The following is a 17,744-nucleotide window of genomic DNA, read 5'->3' as shown; positions in this document are numbered from 1 at the left end:
TCATAACAAACTTCCTACATCCTGTATTTCACCAAAGAAGCACAGAAGGGATCTTTGTTCTCTTGTGACTGATTTCGTTTTGGGACGTTAAATAGATTTGCAGCTGAGACATATTTATATGAATCTCATGTTTTTTGTCAAAAGCCTCAGTAAGCAGGCTTGCTCTGCTGTCTGCTGCCGCTGGTGGTCAAATTTAGTGATGCAACAATCAAATGGCTATGATTGGCATGTGAAATACCCCCCAAAAAACCCTACTTTTTTTCTGTTCACTGAATGCACCGGCACCGAAAAGCCCCACTATTGTCTGTAAAGTCGTGAACAAAATGGTTTGTTTTGAGTTGAATAAGAACTCTTAAAGGCTGGAGTTACAAAGAATCAAAACTCCTACCTACATCAAGGAATCTGCTCTATTTTTTATTTATTTATTTTTTGACACTAGCTGCGTTTCTGTTACAAATGTGCACAAAACTTTGTCAATGATATCAAAAAAACATAATTTTGCAATAGTGGTGTTTCCATTAAATAAGAAATGCAATTAAAATCACATGTGAATAAGTGTGTTCATGCGATAAGTCAATAAGAAACACACGATGCTCCAGCTACTTCCTGTCCTCGTCCTCTTCGTGGATTGAGCCAGTGACAACATCCGGTTGTTGATGATGTGGCTCATGTGATGGTATATACAGTATGTTTCCATTACTGTTTTGGTAAATATGTCGAAAAGAAATTTTGATAAAACGTATCAAAAACCCAAAACTCAAAATTGGCAGGTTTCCACTAAGCAAATAAAAAAAAAATAAAAAAATAAAAAAGACAAATTGTGCAATTATGTGGTCATTGGAAACACAGCTATTGTTTGAAGCACTTAATTGTTGCATTTTGAAACAAAAATAAACTATAGTAAATAGGAATCAATTGGTCAGACAACTGAGAATTGGCATAGAGCAGTAAAAGCCTGATTGGTGCAGTGAAATCCTCTTACGCATTGTGAAATGATCAGGCTTGCCGAATGTTCATTCAGGTTTCAGTTTTTAGTTCTAGTAAAGTAATCCTTGAACATTCCTCAAGCCTCTTTTCTTCTGTCCGGTTCCTAATATTGATTAGCATTTTGCTTTTCTAGATGGAAATCTAATCTCAACTTTTCAGATTCTAAGAGAGATACTCAGTAGCAGGAGTAGCTTAGCTCTGATTTGTTCTTTGGAGACTTTTGCTCATCATTTCTTTGGTTGAGGCGTTGCTGTTTGGATAATTATTCCCTCTAGTTTTGTATTGTTTTTACAACTGGGCGCCGCTGATGAGAATATCAAAAGCCTACATAACATGTGAATTATGACCCCCAAATCCTAGAGGACTTTAAAAGGAGGCTCCGTGGATGCAGAACAGGACCTAAAAGACAAAATCATTTGAAATTGACATGTTGGCATCTGTTTTTGAAAATGAAGATGAGTCTTCAGTCTCTGATGTGTGCTTCCTGGAGGATGCAGATTCTTACTTTAACTGTGATTTCTATTGGTTGCTGACATTTCCTGCTATATGCTCTTTAGCAACAATAAAAGGAGACGCCGAGTGGTAACATGTTCAGAATTCCTCAAGTCAGGTCCAGATCAAATAGTCTGATATGACCTTCTGTTGCTCCTTTTTGTAGCTGGGAAAAGTCAAACATGTAATCACTAAAACTGCAGAAGTATGAAAAGTTTTGACTAAACAGTCGACATGTCTCCGTGGAAAATAAAGCATGGAAGTCTTGTACGTTAATTTAACTACTTATCTATTTTGCTTTCTTGTTTTTAGATGCCAGGGTGGTACTACTGTTTTAAACCAATCTTTACTGTACGTTTAAGTTTCTATATTATTGCGTCTGTATCTTACAGACGCTGCACTTCTGCTTTCAAAGACTTGTCCTTATGGGACAACAGAGTATTTTTTAAAATCCTATCCTATATTAAAGCCTCTTTTGAAGGGTTAGAATTGATTTAAGCACTTCACGCATTCGGAAAACTGAGTAATCTTTGCTCCGTCACAACTTCCACACTGAAGCATGTTGTTGGTGCATCCTGATAGCTTTGCTATGTGTGTTCGCTGAATGGGAAAAGATCAGACTTTTGAGTTTCTCACCTGTAGACTCTAATAGTTGAACTATAAACATCCAGTCCCTTTTCTGGTATTTGAGCTTACATGAATAGCTCAGAGGTTTGAATTTTCCAGCCTTTTAAAAAAATTATTTTTGCTCTTAGTTATATACCCCAGTAAAGATTGAAATATGAAACATGTTTTGCTGCTATATTGAGTGGCCACCTTGGGAGTTTTATTGTTCCTTTCATTGTTTGAACTGGCAGCGCTCTCGTTGGAGGCCTGCTTCCTGTCCGTGTGTGTATGGATATAGCTTGTAAAATGTGTAATATAATTTTTCTTTTTTATGTGGGTGTTTTGTTAAGTACTTTTTATCACTTCAGGGTTTTTCCACTTTTAATGCTGGAGAACAACTGCTGCAAAAATAGTTAACAGCAGTTTCAGAAACGGCCCGTTTGCAGAATCCATCACTTTTAAAGCTCTACTTGGACTTTTGGTCAGGAATAAATTTCTATTTAAAACAGAAATGTGTTTACATGAACTATGAGGAAACCTTAATGTTTTAGTTTAAAGAGGAGATTATAATTAGCACACTGGTCTTTTTTAAATGTAAAACAAATCTCAAGTTCTTGCCACACATTTATGTAAAATGATGAATTTTAAATCAGGAACACCTTCCACTTCTTCAGTGGTCACACAGATATAATAATAATAATAATAATAAAAAAACTCTGTTCTCTTCTGCAGGCCAAACACCGTTCTGAGATTACGATTCAACCACTTTGCCACTGAATGCAGCTGGGACCATCTCTACGTTTACGACGGCGACTCCATTTACGCGCCGCTGCTCGCTGCTTTCAGGTTGGTACCAATCAGTGAGTTAGTAGATCCTTTCTTTATGCAGAAGTTAAATTTAACCCCTGAAGTTAAGTTTAACTTCAGCATATAGATTTTCAGTTTGGGCTGTTGTGCTATCGGAACACAAAACAATCCTTCTTTGATAATAGGTCAGACAACTCTTATTTAGAAGTAGGAAAGTTTTCAAACACATTAACAAGTCCAATAAAAAACTTTAGGAGAGCACCAAAAAATCGGCCCAGATTTCCTTGCTCTGGGTCATGGGCAATTGGTCGATATTTCTGTGAGAAACCAATCTTATCTACATCCACAAACACAACAACCAACACACTCTTGCCAACTTTGAAACTTTGTCATAATATATATCGACTTTTCACAGTAAAAAATCGGCATTGGCCAAAATCAGAATTGGCAGGTCAGGCTTTTCAAAGATCTGTGATCGGCCAGAAAACTGCACTCAGTGCAGGCCTAAAATTTTCACTTAAGATATTTAGAAATTTGCCAACTTCTGTGGAACCCTTGATATGTTATAATAACAAAACTGAGGAATTACAAATTACTTTATGCTATTTTGTACAAATGAACAAATAAAACAATTCCGTACATTAAACTGTAGTGTTCGAACTGGGGATTGGTTTCAACATAGGCCTACCATGTAAGGAAAGATTTGAGACGTAGCTATTTGTTTTTTGTTTTGTTTTTTTCTTACAGTGGGCTGATTGTTCCGGAGCGATATGGGAATGAGACGGTTCCTGAGGTGGTGTCCCAGTCCGGCTACGCCCTGCTGCACTTCTTCAGTGATGCAGCCTACAACCTGACAGGCTTCAATATTTCATACAGGTGAGCTCTCCTCCACGGTTATCACAATTTATATGTTGTTACATATGCATTTGACAAAAAAAAAATCCCTTTTGTTTTGACTTTTTATAGTACACTAGATTGATGATAAATGAATGATTATGTGGTGTCGTCTTATGATGAGTGCAGTTCATTAAGTTTGGGGTCTTAAACTTTGTTGGACTCTTTAATCTCATATTCTCGTATATGTAGTTTTTTGTCTTTGTGGAAGTTTTGGTCAGGCAAAGCTTTGCCATAGCGCAGTCCATCCTGTGACTAGGCTAGCTACATAGCTATCAAGCTAGCTCACTGTGGCATTAAAAAGGTCTTAAAACATCTTAAATTTGTCATCCTAAAGTCTCATGAAAAAAGGATATTCATTTTTTCTGGTAATTTTTTTTTTTTTTTAAAGAAAAGGTACATTTTGAAAAATGGGAAAAACTAATCCTTTAGACATCAAATTTGCCTTAGAAAATCCAAAAGACTTTCAAACGCCAAGCAGAACCACTGTCCAGTGTTAACATCTCCAAAGAGCACAGCGGCTCCCCTCCCCAGGCTCTTCCCTACTTCATCAATACCGTTGCCATCGCGATGAGAGTCTGTGCTGGCGGAGAAACACACAGTCGGGATGAAGGCAGTGCGCCCCCGGGCAATCTTTGGTGTCTGGGAAAGGCGGAGTAGCTGGAACATCAAACCTTTAACCAAAACAAGGAACATGAAAGAATGATGGGAGGGAGGCCCTTTGTGTCTTTCGCCTCGCTTCCAATTCCTGTTCAAGGAGAGAAATTAACATCTCACTGCCGTGTCCTGCTTTGATGGCTGAAAGCTTCAGTTTCGATCAAAATTTATGACACAACTTAGTTTTTTCATTTGTGGAAAACCTTCTTTCCTATCAGAAGGGTAAATTCTCCATAATTAAAAGAAGCCCAGACGGTTTTGAGTTCTTGTGTTGTGTCTTGATATATAATTTTATGATTGCAAAATGTAACAGTTTGAGAATAACTTTTCTTAGTGGAAACATGGCAATTTTGAAAAAAGAAACATGTTTTTCAGTAAAGTTTTGGCACTAGAATGATGTGTTGTTGTTTTTTTGGGTCGCATCAAAATTGGCTTATATCACAAAACTGCAATGGAAACACTTTTCCATCACACTGGTCACATGATCAACAACCGGATGTTGCCACTGGCACAAACCATGTGGAAGATGATGACAGGAAGTAGAGTGTCATGGTATAGCATGTTTTTTCTAATGACTTATTTAGTGAAAAAACGTATTCACATGTGATTTTAAATAAGTTTCTCACTTAATGGAAACAATTATTATGTCTTTATCATTATGTTACTTGAACTACTCAAAGCAACAATATTATAATTTATCACAGTAACTTCTGGGACAATTTATTGTCCAGCAAAAGTTGTTATTTAACTAAGCCCTGTGTTTTATTCTAAGAATGAATGCATCTGTCATAAATGCGTTCGTCATTGTTTATGCTGACGCCTTGTTTCTGTCTTTCTCCCCGTGTGCGTCTCCATGATAGGGTCAACACGTGTCCCAACAACTGCTCTGGCCGCGGCGAGTGCCGGGTGGGCAACTCCACCGCCTCCGTTTACTGCGAGTGTGAAGCCAACTGGAAGGGCGAAGCCTGCGACATCCCATACTGCCTGGATGACTGCGGTTACCCTGAAAGGGGCCGCTGCCAGGGAAAGAGCTGCATCTGCAAAGCCGGGTGGCAAGGTAGGCATTGCTTCTGCCGCTTCGCGTTCTGACATGAAACATGACAAACCGCAGCGCTTCCCATGTCGGGTATTAAAGCACTCTGTTATCAGAAGTGAAACTGAACAGTGGTCAGAAGCTTCACCACGCAGAATTATTAATATGAGATGTTCACTGAAGCACAGTCTGCTGCTTTTTGGCGTTTATGATTTTCTTTCATACGGCCACAGAGTTGTTTTTAGTAGGGGGGGAAAAGCCAAAAATTAGACTGGACAGCTTCACATGAAACAGAATCACTGTTTCATGTGGAGTGGTTGGATCACACTAAGAGCTGATAACCGTTCAGAAAAACTACAAACTTTTCTAACTAACTTGATTCTGCTCAGTCTGTGTGTAAAAATGAGTTCAGTGTTTGACTTTTAGGGCTCACACTCACATTTTTAAAAAGGTGTTGCAGAAGCTGCCATGCAATTTGGTAACGAAAGAACAATAATAGTCAACAACAATAGGTATGGAAACAATTGACCCATTTGTTAATGACCAATGGGTCGCGGGACTCAAGCACTGCTGAATAGAAATTCTGGGCCGGACTAAATCCTGGAGCATCTCAGTTTTTAGATGCAGGCCGATATAGTCCGATACTATATGGATACCAATATCGGATCGGGACAACTCTTAACTTTAAGCCTACAAAACACCCCACACACCATCATCTCCCATTCAAACCATAATGTCTACTATGTGCACAGATAAAGCAAAAAGAGGGTAAATAAAAACGCAGCAGAGAGATTCCACCACCTGTCGAATAAATTATTATTCAATTTGTAATGGATCTGATGTAAGCTGACAAAAGGCTGTGAAATGACCCTTTAGCACATGACCGAATCTCAAGCCAACTTCCCCATTGTGCTGCTTCCTGGTTTGTGTCTAGTGCAAATAAATGAATGTTTTGTGATATGGAGTCTAGAATAATAAACTCCAACTACAGAAATCTGAAAAAGTGTTGAATTTTCAACCTGAAAAATGTGACGGTGCTAAACCTTGATACAACTCTAGAATAACTGTGTGTGTAATAATAGCACTAAGATATAATAATGTTTTATTTAATCTCTTCAGCACCATTATTTCAGCTCTGCGACTAAAGTTGGTGCTTCTGCTATTATCGAAGCTTTTGTTGCCCTGAACATCCACCTGCTCTACTCAGAATGACTTCAACTTTTTGCCGAATCTGCTGCTGCTGCTTGTTTTTTTTTTTTTCGGTGACATTATTGTGTCCCTGAACCCGAACCATCTGGCCCTTCCAGCTGCTTTGTTAGCTGCTCTACCGGCTCCGCGGCGCTGTTCTGCACAAACGGACACCGCCGCTCAATTTAACTGCACTTATATCAACAGCTCTGCGTGCTTATTATCTCATTACCAAAAGCTGAGGGAGGTTAGCAACAGACAGGCCCTTTCTTTAGCCTTTATTACCTTTGTCATGGGGGGCTTTTCACGGCGGAACTGCAGCCTCTCCTGCTTTTTTTTTTTTTTTTTTTTACTGCCTTCTTCAGAGCCATCTTATTTTCTACGCCAACAAGTGCAAACGTGGGCAGATGTCTGTGAAGTCGAGCGGGCCTCGCGGCTGATATTTTTGCTGCGGATAGCGACGGCAGTTTGAAGGACCAGACGCTACAGTTTGTGGTTTTTCTGAAAGTGCTGAAGAGCCAGAACGCCGCCATTGTTTTGGGCCATCAGAGATTAGAGATGAACTCTACCACAGGCAGCCGATGAGAAACAATCAATCTTTCCGTTTCTCGACTACGATTTATTGCGAGCTGTTTTAGCAGAAAGGCCGTCTCTCTCTCTCTCTCTTTCCCACCCGTTCTCCGAGGATTCCGGTTTATGTCGGCCGCATTGTTCTGGTTCATAAACACAGGAAGGCACCTATGATTGCTGCCATCTGATGGAGTTGCTGCACTCGACCCAACAAGGCAACAGTTGGTGTTTCCAGAGGGAATGTGGTTCTTCTGTACATGATTTTAATATGAAAAACTGAAATGTAAGGATGCATAGCTCTTTAAAAAAAAAGCTGACCCACTGATTCTGATTTTGGCCAATTTTTATTTGTTTATTTATTTTTTCTTGTGAACTGGTGGGTGGGTCAGTCAGTCTTCTCTCAAAGCAGAGCAAACGGTGGCTGAATTCCAGACCTTTGTGAAGGTTGATGAGATCGACGGATAAGATTGGTTTCTCATGTACATATCGGTTGATCAAAAATCTCCCAAAATGAAGGAAATCTGGTCCCGTTTGGATCCCAACTAGAATGTCAACTCAAGCACAAACAGATTCACTACAAAGTATTCCACTTTTCAAACTTACAAATATGTTGTCACCTCTAGGCTTGTCGTAATAAATCAATTAATCGCAAGAGTCGTATTTGATATGCATAACATTTTTATAACAACTGAAAGTAACTTGGTTAATCAACAGTGATATGAAATGGCACTTTGTGCCTGGAAAACACATAAAATTGCCTTTTTAAGAAGGTGCTTTGGTTCCTTGGGACCAAAATGCAACCCACACCTGAACACACCATCCCAACGGTGAAATCTGGTGAGCTGAGAAACTCTCCGACTCGTCGGTTCCGTCCCTCCTCAGGTCTGGACTGCTCCGTCTCGGTTCCCGCCAACTCCTCGTTTTGGAGCCGCGAGGAGCACCTGGAGCCCGGCCTGGCCAGGGCGTCCCACAAGGCCGTGGTGGAGCAGGGCGTCATGTGGGTCATCGGAGGCTACGTCTTCAACACGTCCGACTACCACATGGTCAAAGCGTGAGTAGTTCACATGTTCAATCTGGGTTTACAGGCTGCAGTTCTGGTCCAAGTAGATGAGAACATGCTGGTCTGACTGCAGGAGTTGGAATGCAGCACATGTGACTGATGGGCTTAAATATTTCTGATGTGTTTGAGGGCAACAGCAGAATTTGACTGTCACAGGGAATTAACAACACTGAAATTTTTACTGAGAAAATAAAGAACAGTGAGAGAATTTTTCTTCCCACACAAGGCTAAAATGAAAATATTTTTATGTCCAAAATAAGTTGGAGAACGTTCTTCATCTTAAACACCACTCTGGAATATCACACCATTCCCTTGAAATAAAAAATCAAAGCTCAGGATTGTTTTGGAATTTTTTTTTATTCATACCCTAAAACTGCAATAAATATGAGGGGAAAATCAGAATACTGGTTTCAGTGTTTTTCCAGGACTGAAAAAAGGATCGAAAAAGAAAATAAGAGTTTATTCCCTGTCCCACTGTTTAAATGCTGCTTCCCTTTTTTCCTTCCTTTCTTGCGCCCTTTCCTCTTTCGCTCTTCGTGTCTTTCTTTCTTCTCATTTGTCCTTCCATCCTTGTGCTCTAACTCCTTTCTTTCCGTCCTTCCTCCCTTTCCGTGCGTCTCTTGTGTCTTCCTGCCTTCGGTCAGTCCGCCATTCATTTTATGCTGCATCCATCCATCCCTTCCTTTCTTCTCTCCTTTCTATCTTTTTTTATTCATTGCAAACAAATTTCCTTCCTTCCGTCCTTTCTTTTCCTTCTAATATGCATCTTTGTGGCTGACCTCCCTTTTTCTTGTTCCTCCACTCTCTCCTTCTCCCCTTTGCTTCTAGTTTCCTGTTTTTGCAGATTTCACATTGAGTACCCCCAGGGTTTGATAAGTTTATTTTCCTCCCTTCGGCCTGCCCCAAGTGTTTTTATGAGAATGGGCCAGCAGGGGGCATCACAGACAGTCTGGACATCCCTGGTTGTTGTTTCTGCTCCCACCAGAGGCCCGTGGCTCGACCCTTTCCGTCTGTTCTCCTCTGGTAGAAGTGATTAGCCTCCTGTAGATTCCGCAGATCAACCTGAGCAGCTTTGTTTGTTCGTCAGAACAAATGAAGGGCTTGTTTCCCCTCCGTTTTGTTTTCCACAGACGGATGAGTTGCTTTTGAGGCGGAGACGTTTTCAAATCTAAACCGAAATCATTTTTCCGCTTCTTTCTATTTTCTTTTAGTTACAACCTCAGCAGCAAGACCTGGCTGACCCTTGACCCCTCCGTCAACACGGTGACCCCTCGATATGGTCACTCACTGGCTCTGCACGAGGTGCGTGAGAGATTGCTGCCTGTGGCTTTAAGTATTTCTAAAAAACTCCATGAACGTTTTATATAGTTAACTAGCCTAAAGTTCATGATGTTCAGAGATGAAATGAGAAGAGAATCAGGGGCCTCTACACCAGAAACAGAAGCTTTATCTCAAGGTTCTTCTTCTGGACTCGCAGCTTAATCTGTGTCTGTGTCTAATGTAGAAATGTTCAGGTTTTGATGTTTTGCTGCAGCATCTCAGGCAATTCCAGTCAGCATGTCTGGATCTGCTGATGGAATAATAAATCATAGTTGTGTCCTGATGTGCAGGACAAGCATATTAATATGTGGTATTTATGAATTAATTGTATTTTTTACTTTGAAAAACACCAAACCTTACCACGTTTGGTCTCGTTTCTAGTACAAATATCTTAGTTTTCTCTTATTTCAAGTGCACTAGCATACAAGTAACTTTTCAGCAAGTCAATAATTCCTTAATATTAAGACGGTATTGGTTCAACTGGCAGATTTTTTTTCACTTAATACACGGTCTTGTTACGAGTAAAAAAACAAATAATCTGAAAGAATTCTTCTTTCTTCCAGGGGAAGATCTACATGTACGGCGGAAAGATCGACTCAACCGGAAATGTGTCGAGTCAGCTGTGGGTTTTCCACATCCAGAATCAGACCTGGGTCCTCCTTACCCCCCGGCCCAAGGACCAGTACGCTGTGGTGGGACATTCGGCCCACATAGTGCCACCCGCGCAAGAGTGGGACAGTCCCGTCATGCTGGTCCTGTTCGGACACTGTCCTCTTTACGGTTACATCAGCAATGTGCAGGAGTACAACATCGGTGAGCGGCTCCGGCTGTTTTCATGTTTTAACACTAACGTGTAATTGCGATTAATCGAATGAATCACGTTTAATCAGTTATTGAAATAACCGTCAACTAATTTAGTAATCCATTAATTGTTGACTGGAATATACAGACTCTAAAAAAATGTCAAGTTTCTGAAAGAATCACAGCCTCTGAGCAGTATCCATCCATCCATTTTCTAACACCCTTGTCCCTAGTGGGGTCTGCAAGGTCCTCTGAGCAGTAATTGAGCTAAAATCATACAAAAAGTAGAGCCATTTCTTGTTTGTCTGTAAAAATGTTTTACCCAGAACTCTTCTAGTGGCCTAGTATTAGCTTCCCCTGATTCAAATTATGTACAAATAAATAAATACATATATTGAGCACCTTTTGCAGTACAATAATTCAAAAATATTCAACCCATTAGTAAACAGTATTTTTCTTAACTGCAGACGCATCCTTTCCGACAAATGAACAAACAGCCACTAAAAACGTTGTTGATGCATTTTAGGCAATAAAAAAAGTTTATTTTCTTATTCAAAAAGTATCTGAATTATTTGCTTATTTACATCTTTTGATATGTTCCTAATATTCTGTATAAGACAAAGGTTGAGTGGTTAAATGAAAATCTGCAGAATGTGCCAAATTTTTCATTCGATTAATCGTCAGAATAATCGATAGAATTTTACAGAAATGATTGTTAGTAGCACCCATGCTAAAGTGTTTGGCTGGCGGGAAACTTAACCTCAGTTAGAGATCCTTACACCTCCTAAGAGCTGATCTCCCTGAGAAAACGACATGAATGAACCTTTGGCTTCGGCCGATTGCTAATAAAGTGGAAGTAATTAAAAATTTGTTACCCTAGCGATCGATAACCAAACCCTGTTGCGAGCTGAAAAAGAACTTGAACCGTCTTCTGAGTCTCTTCCAGTCCGACTAATGAAATGCTGCATAAACTAAGCTGAGTCCTGCAGTTCAGAAGGCTTCCGTCTAAACAAGAACACCGACACACCTACTGTCTTGTTTTTTTTTTTTTTTTTTATCTTGCCCTTCTTTCCCTGTGGGATCTCATTACGTTTCAGCAACATGAGGCAGCTTTCCTTCCAGTTCCTCACTGACTCTGTTGTGTGACCTTCCAGTGAAGAACACGTGGAGCGTGGTGAGTACAGACGGAGCGCTGGTCCAAGGCGGCTACGGCCACAGCAGCGTGTTTGACCCCAGCACCAGAGCCATCTACATCCACGGAGGCTACAAGGCCTTCAGTGCAAACAAGTACGGGCTGGCGGGAGACTTGTACAAGTTTGACGTGGACAAACGGAAATGGTAAGGGTTTTCTTTAAAAAAAAAAAAAATAATAATAATGTGACAAAGTGTGGAAGTCAATAGAAAAGTCAGCTGTGGTCCAAACCACCGTCACCGTATTGTTGCTCAGGACCATTCTGAGAGACAGCGGCTTCTTCCGCTACCTTCACACGGCGGTCATAGTGAGCGGCGCCATGCTGGTGTTTGGAGGAAACACGCACAACGACACGTCTATGAGCCACGGCGCCAAGTGCTTCTCCTCTGACTTCCTGGCCTACAGTTTGGGTAAGTAACACCCACACAGAAGTATCGGCACAACTATTTGTCATCTTTCCATTTATATCATGAGACTTTACTAGAAACTTGTGACGTTGAGCTTTAAAAGCCATGCATAAATCTCTCACACTCTTCTGCAGCTGAATCTCAACTAGACCTTTTAGACAACCTAAATATTTGCATACCGTAATTTCTGGACGATTGGGAGCATCTGAATAAAAGCATCCACAAAGAAAAAAAAAATAGAAGGGAAATTATACATGTATAGATCACACTCTTCTATAAGCTGCAGGTATCCACATTGTAAGATGAGATATTTACATGAAGATTTTTATTTTAACTACTAATGATATAAATTCTGTAAATGCTTTTTCCCAACTCTGCCTGTAACTCATCTGCCTACCAAGAAAAGTTTTTCATCACTATTTTCATCTCCTTTCTGCACTCTAATTTCACTAAAGTCAATAAATCAAGTATATTGATGTTGCACAAATCTCAGCTCTGAGGGACATCCTACCTGCAGTGCTGCGTTGCGACAGCAGATGGCAACGAGGCAGTTCTTGTGTTTGTGATACAAACGCAAGAATAAAAAGTCATAAACATCATAAACCACCAACAGACACAACATTTTGTCGAATACCACCATCCAAATCATCAATACACATCAAATATGTTGGTCAATGTTCCAGTGACTCTAAATAGAATGTGGTTTTAGCCTTTATTTAAAGGAACTCAGTGTTTCAGAAGTTTTGCAGTTTTCTGGAACTTTGTTCCAGATTTGTGGCACATAGAAGCTGAAAGCTGCTTCTCCATGTCTGGTTCTGGTTCTGGGGATGCAGAGCAGAACCAGAAGACCTGAGAAGTCTGGAAGGTTGATACAACAGCAGCAGATCCTTAATGTATGGTGGTCTTACGCCGTTCAGGGATTTATAAATCGTATTCTTTAGTTTTGGAATGGAACAGCCTCACTCACATTTCCTCGGTCCTTGTTTTGTTGTCGCTCTCACTGTCACTGTTGTCTTGACGCAAATTTGCCCTTGAGCTTGTGCTGTCCCCTTCATTGCCCAGAGGTCCATCGTATCAATACCTGTCGGCAAGAACTCACATCATCCACATTTCCGTGTTCAAAGCGTGTGAAAAAGTAACGGCGACCAGAAATTATGGTAATTAGCATTGTTAAACATACTCGATATCATTTCGAGCAGTGGTGGGTACCGCTAACTAAAAATTTAATTGTGACTGTAATCATTCCAGTTCCAGTAATGCTAAAGCACTAGCATTAGCAGAAGTTAGCGCTAAAGAGTTTACTTCAAATCAGATTTTCACTATCCTTGAAAACTGCAGCCTTCAAGGACAGATTTAATGTTGACATTATAATTTACATGCGCTATAATGCCTTTAGATAATATATTTGTCTATTTCTTGCTCACTACTGTTGTGTTCTTTTTTTTATGTCCATCTGTGTCTTGTTTGAAAAAGTTATTTGGGGTAAAAAGAAAAGAAAATGTGACGCTAACTACTTGAAACATTCTTAACCGCCGACAACCAAAACTTCAGATGTCGGATTTGATTCAACTGAAAGTTTACAAAACCGCTGAGTAAATTTAGAACTTATCCAGTAAAAATAATTTAGGGGAGGCTAAGTTTGCCAAATGTTTTCAAAGTTAGCAAAAGCGCTAAACAAAAAACAAATTTGCACATTTCCTGTTCATCCATTTGTCTCTTTTTTTTAATCATTTAGCTGAGTTGAGATGAAACGGAATAATTTCTAATCATTTCATACATTTCTACAAAGACCTTTAAAAGGGTTTGCAACCTCATCTTGACTTCTTGCCAAATAGCTCAATCATTCTAATCTGACTTTAAACCCTTCTCCTGGAAGCAGAAATGAACTTTTTAGTTTAAGAGTCCTAATAGCAACTATCACACTATCTACCCACCAACCAGTTGTCTTGACCTCTATTTTGTTTTGTTGTTTTGTACCATTACACATATAAATGTGTTAAGGTTGCTAAATACTACGCTGCCATCAGGATTAAATAAGTAAACTAATAATAGGTTTTTAAAAGCTTGCTCAAGCGACTAAATGCTCTTCTTATGGGTTTATTTATAGCCTTTTCACAGACGGCTATACCAATAGTTGGTAGTTTAGCGTGATCCAAACTTTCCTCAGTAAATGATTCTCATTATTTTATCGGCCTACAAACGCTGTTGTAGGTTGAGTTGGCCTCGTTCTGCCGTGCTGTCATAAACGGCTCGTTAATTGGAGGCCGGAGGCTCCTGGGACGTCGGCCAGATTTCCCCAGAGGCTGCAGCGCGCCCTCGGGAAGTCCAGGCGTTTCTGTGTCGTTAGAAAGTTTGACTGACAACCAGTGCAGTTTGAATCTGACCGTCCTCTCTCTCATCTGGGTCGCCACTGAAACTTCCCAGAGGAACTGTGACTTCTGCTTCTCTATGGGTGGGGAATCATTTAACGACTCTGTAACGAGTTTAATATTTGTCCTGACCCTTAACTTTTTGCTCCCACTCTCCATCCTCTGCCTGATATATATATATTTTTTTTACAAGAAGAACGAAAGTCGACTCTGTAAATTAGCCCACCTCGGCCAGCTGCAGAGTGTTGGCAGCAGCACCTTTGGTAATTGTTGGGTAATTACATTTGAGATGGGCCAAGTCTAGAGAGCTAATTCCCCCTCGTCTTCCCCCACTTTTAACAAGCTGAACTCAATTAAAGGCTAGAATTTACAGGCCGCCCCGTGTCCTGACATTGTCTGCTGCTGTTGTAATGAATCCCAGCTCTGAGGGACGTTAGTCGGTCCCATCTGCAGCACCTCGTTGCGACAGCAGATGGCACTGGCTCTTCGTGCATGTGGAGCGCTCTCTCATCTGGGAGGCCATGATGACTTGTGCTCACAGAGTGTGATGGATGACATGCAGTGAGTGTGAGCCAGTGTTCTGCTGCTGTTCCCAGTTGCTACCGGGTTGTTCAGAACCTGACAAACATGGCGTCTTTGAACTTTTTCAGGGTTTTCTTTTCCCACAAAACATGTTTTGCAGTCATTTTTCAAGACCTCAGACATCTCTATCTACAATAACTATTTGAGGAATTTGAATTCATATGAGTTACAACAATATTTAATTTCCCTTTGGGATCAATAAAATAGTTTTGAATTTTAATTTAGTTGAATTTAATCTGCTCTGACCTAATGTTACTATTCTGCTGGAGAAAACGACCCAAAACCTGCTGGGTAAATGTGGAAACTGTCCACAAAAATCTTAATGACCAAATTTCTGTTTACGTTGTTTTGCAAAAGTATTCACACCCCTTGAATGTATTCGTATTTCGTTATCACAGCCACAAATTTGAATGCGTCTTTTTTAAAATTTTATTTTAGATGATAGAGATCTGTTTAGCTCTAAGCTTATTCAGAAGCAATTAAAAATTGTAAGTACAATTTTATTTCTGTAGCACAATATCAGATAGACCACAAGGTAAATCACAAAGTGCTTCACAAAAGCAAAACAATTAAAACAAGACAAAAAACAAAAAGTTAAGGAAAACCTTGAGTGAATAAAAATATCTGTAGTTGTTTAAGAGTCCTTTTCAGAAAGGATGTTTCAAAGCTTCAGAGTCGCTGCCATTTAAGAGACACAACAGCTCAAAGTCCTGAAGACCTACATCCAGCTAAGAAGTTGTGGCAAGTCTCGAAAATTAGTGTTGGGATACATTTACAATCCAAAGAGCTGTTTTTGCCCTCAATTAAGATAAATGAAACTCGTTTAGCAGCGCAAGTTAACTTTTCGAAAAAAACTGAAATTTTTTTCCCAGCTGATATTTCTGAACGATGTATTTTCAAAGAGCCATCTTTCTCACCTCATAGATTTGTTCTTGTTCTCACAGGATGTTGGCTGAAACCTCCCTCAGTGTCTTGAACACATTTCTCCATCATTGTTAGGAATAAATTCAGTCCTTTCCCCCTGCACTGTTAACTTTATTCCATCGTTAACCTCTCAACTCCCCTTCACGGACACTTTGCTCTTTTTTTTTATTTCCGTTTGACTCCAGGAGAAGATTTGCTAAAGGTCTCTCTAACCACCCGAGGCGCATCCTCCCGCCTCGGGAAACGCACAATTGAACGTGCGAGAGCGGGCCGTCGCTCTGACCTCTGCTTCTTCCTCTTCTTGTTTCAGCCTGCGACGAGTGGACGGTGCTGCCCCGACCGGACCTCCACCATGACGTGAACCGCTTCGGACACTCCGCCGTCTTCAGTGACAGGTATGTCTTCATTACGACAAATAAGAAGAAGAAAAAAAAAAAAGAAAAATAATTGTATTTTTATTCAACACGATTACTTATTAAAGCTGCAGTATGTAACTTTAATAAAACATGTATTTTTTTTTACATATTTGTTGAAACTGCCACCATGTCGTGACAGAAACAGGTAATCTGTGAAAAAATCAAGCTAATCTGCCTTCTACTAGTGCTAACTAGAAACGACCAATCAGAGCCAGGGGGAGGGACTTGGCGCTGTCAGTCTCTGAATGTGTGGCTCTTTGCTACGATCAGTGATGGTATAGTTACTTTGAAACAGTAACTTTAATCGGATTACTGATTGAAAAAGTAACTTGGATTACTGATTACTTGATTTGGAAAGTAACTAAGTTACATTAAAAGTAACTAAAAGTTACTTTCAGCAGCTGCCAACAACAACACTCCACCACCTGTGAAAATTACATTGATATTTGCCAATACTTAATTGCAAGTTATTTTATAATGGTAACATCAACAATGTATCTCCACTTATAAGAAGGGGAGATTGTTTACTGTTTACAACAGTACAAAAAAACTTTAGTAATTTGTGCGTGTTTTTTTTTTTTTTTGTGTTTCTATTGTCTGGAAAACTATAAATAGGATTTAAGCCCCCTTCCCTCACTCCAGGGTGCAGGTTGTGTGTTACGGCCCTGTGTTTGCTGACACAGGGTTTCTCCTGCGGCTCCACAGCTCAGATGGCTGCCCAGATTTGTGACGCTTATCTTAATATTAATAGTTATAATGGCATTTAGTTGCACAACTTTACGGACACGTTCATTCGTGGCTGTTTTCACGTTCATTGCGCTGTTCATATTAGTCTCGATGTTTGCAGTTTTCTGGAGCGCAACGCAAAGCTAAACGTAATTTATATATTAACTTGACATTAACAAAGACACAGCGGGACGGATCATCCGGAAAATGATGGATAAGGAGAGCCTGACCAAAACTAACTGGACGTCAGACAAATTCTGGGGTTTATGTCTGCTTATTTTCAATAAACTGCAACCTGCGACTCATTAAATCTGCAAGCAACTTTAGGAAAAACAAGACCAAAGCTGCTTATAATACTCAGACTTGGCGAGCGAAACTCAAAATAGTTCCTGTTTTTTCAGCAACAAAATGCGCATCTCCCTCTTCCCTCCATTTGTTACTTTTCTGTCGCTGCTGATACTGTCGCATAGAAACGGCGATCACTCCCAAAGACGCGTAGAGGAAATAAAATTTTATTACAAAAGAAAATGGTAACGCAAAGTGATTTCGATAACTAACTGTAGTCTGACTACTGGATTTGAAATAGCAATGTGTTAGCTTACTCGTTACTGAAAAAAGTGGCCCGACGTCAGTAACGCGTTACTGACATCACTGGCTACAATACAGCAGAGAGCCACACGGGGGCGACTGTGGCTCTGTGGGTAGTCGTCTTA

At 40.2% G+C, this 17,744-nt stretch overlaps 1 protein-coding gene across 3 annotated transcripts in view; it reads left to right on the top strand.

Annotated features, from left to right (window-relative positions):
* atrn (attractin) overlaps positions 1-17,744 on the top strand; it is a 151,540-nt gene that overhangs the window by 17,285 nt on the left and 116,511 nt on the right. For all 3 annotated transcript variants that reach the window (XM_028001581.1, XM_028001584.1, XM_028001583.1), the window contains exons 3-11: positions 2,818-2,931; positions 3,640-3,768; positions 5,304-5,500; positions 8,117-8,285; positions 9,506-9,596; positions 10,178-10,427; positions 11,570-11,753; positions 11,863-12,017; positions 16,200-16,284. In XM_028001581.1, the coding sequence (XP_027857382.1) occupies positions 2,818-2,931; positions 3,640-3,768; positions 5,304-5,500; positions 8,117-8,285; positions 9,506-9,596; positions 10,178-10,427; positions 11,570-11,753; positions 11,863-12,017; positions 16,200-16,284 (1,374 nt within the window). The remainder of the gene's footprint in view (positions 1-2,817; positions 2,932-3,639; positions 3,769-5,303; positions 5,501-8,116; positions 8,286-9,505; positions 9,597-10,177; positions 10,428-11,569; positions 11,754-11,862; positions 12,018-16,199; positions 16,285-17,744) is intronic.

This window comes from Xiphophorus couchianus, chromosome 19 (assembly GCF_001444195.1).
Source record: "Xiphophorus couchianus chromosome 19, X_couchianus-1.0, whole genome shotgun sequence".
In the NCBI taxonomy this organism is placed as follows: domain Eukaryota; kingdom Metazoa; phylum Chordata; class Actinopteri; order Cyprinodontiformes; family Poeciliidae; genus Xiphophorus; species Xiphophorus couchianus.
The sequence above is the reverse complement of the archived record's forward strand: the minus strand, read 5'-3'. Positions and strand labels throughout refer to the sequence as shown.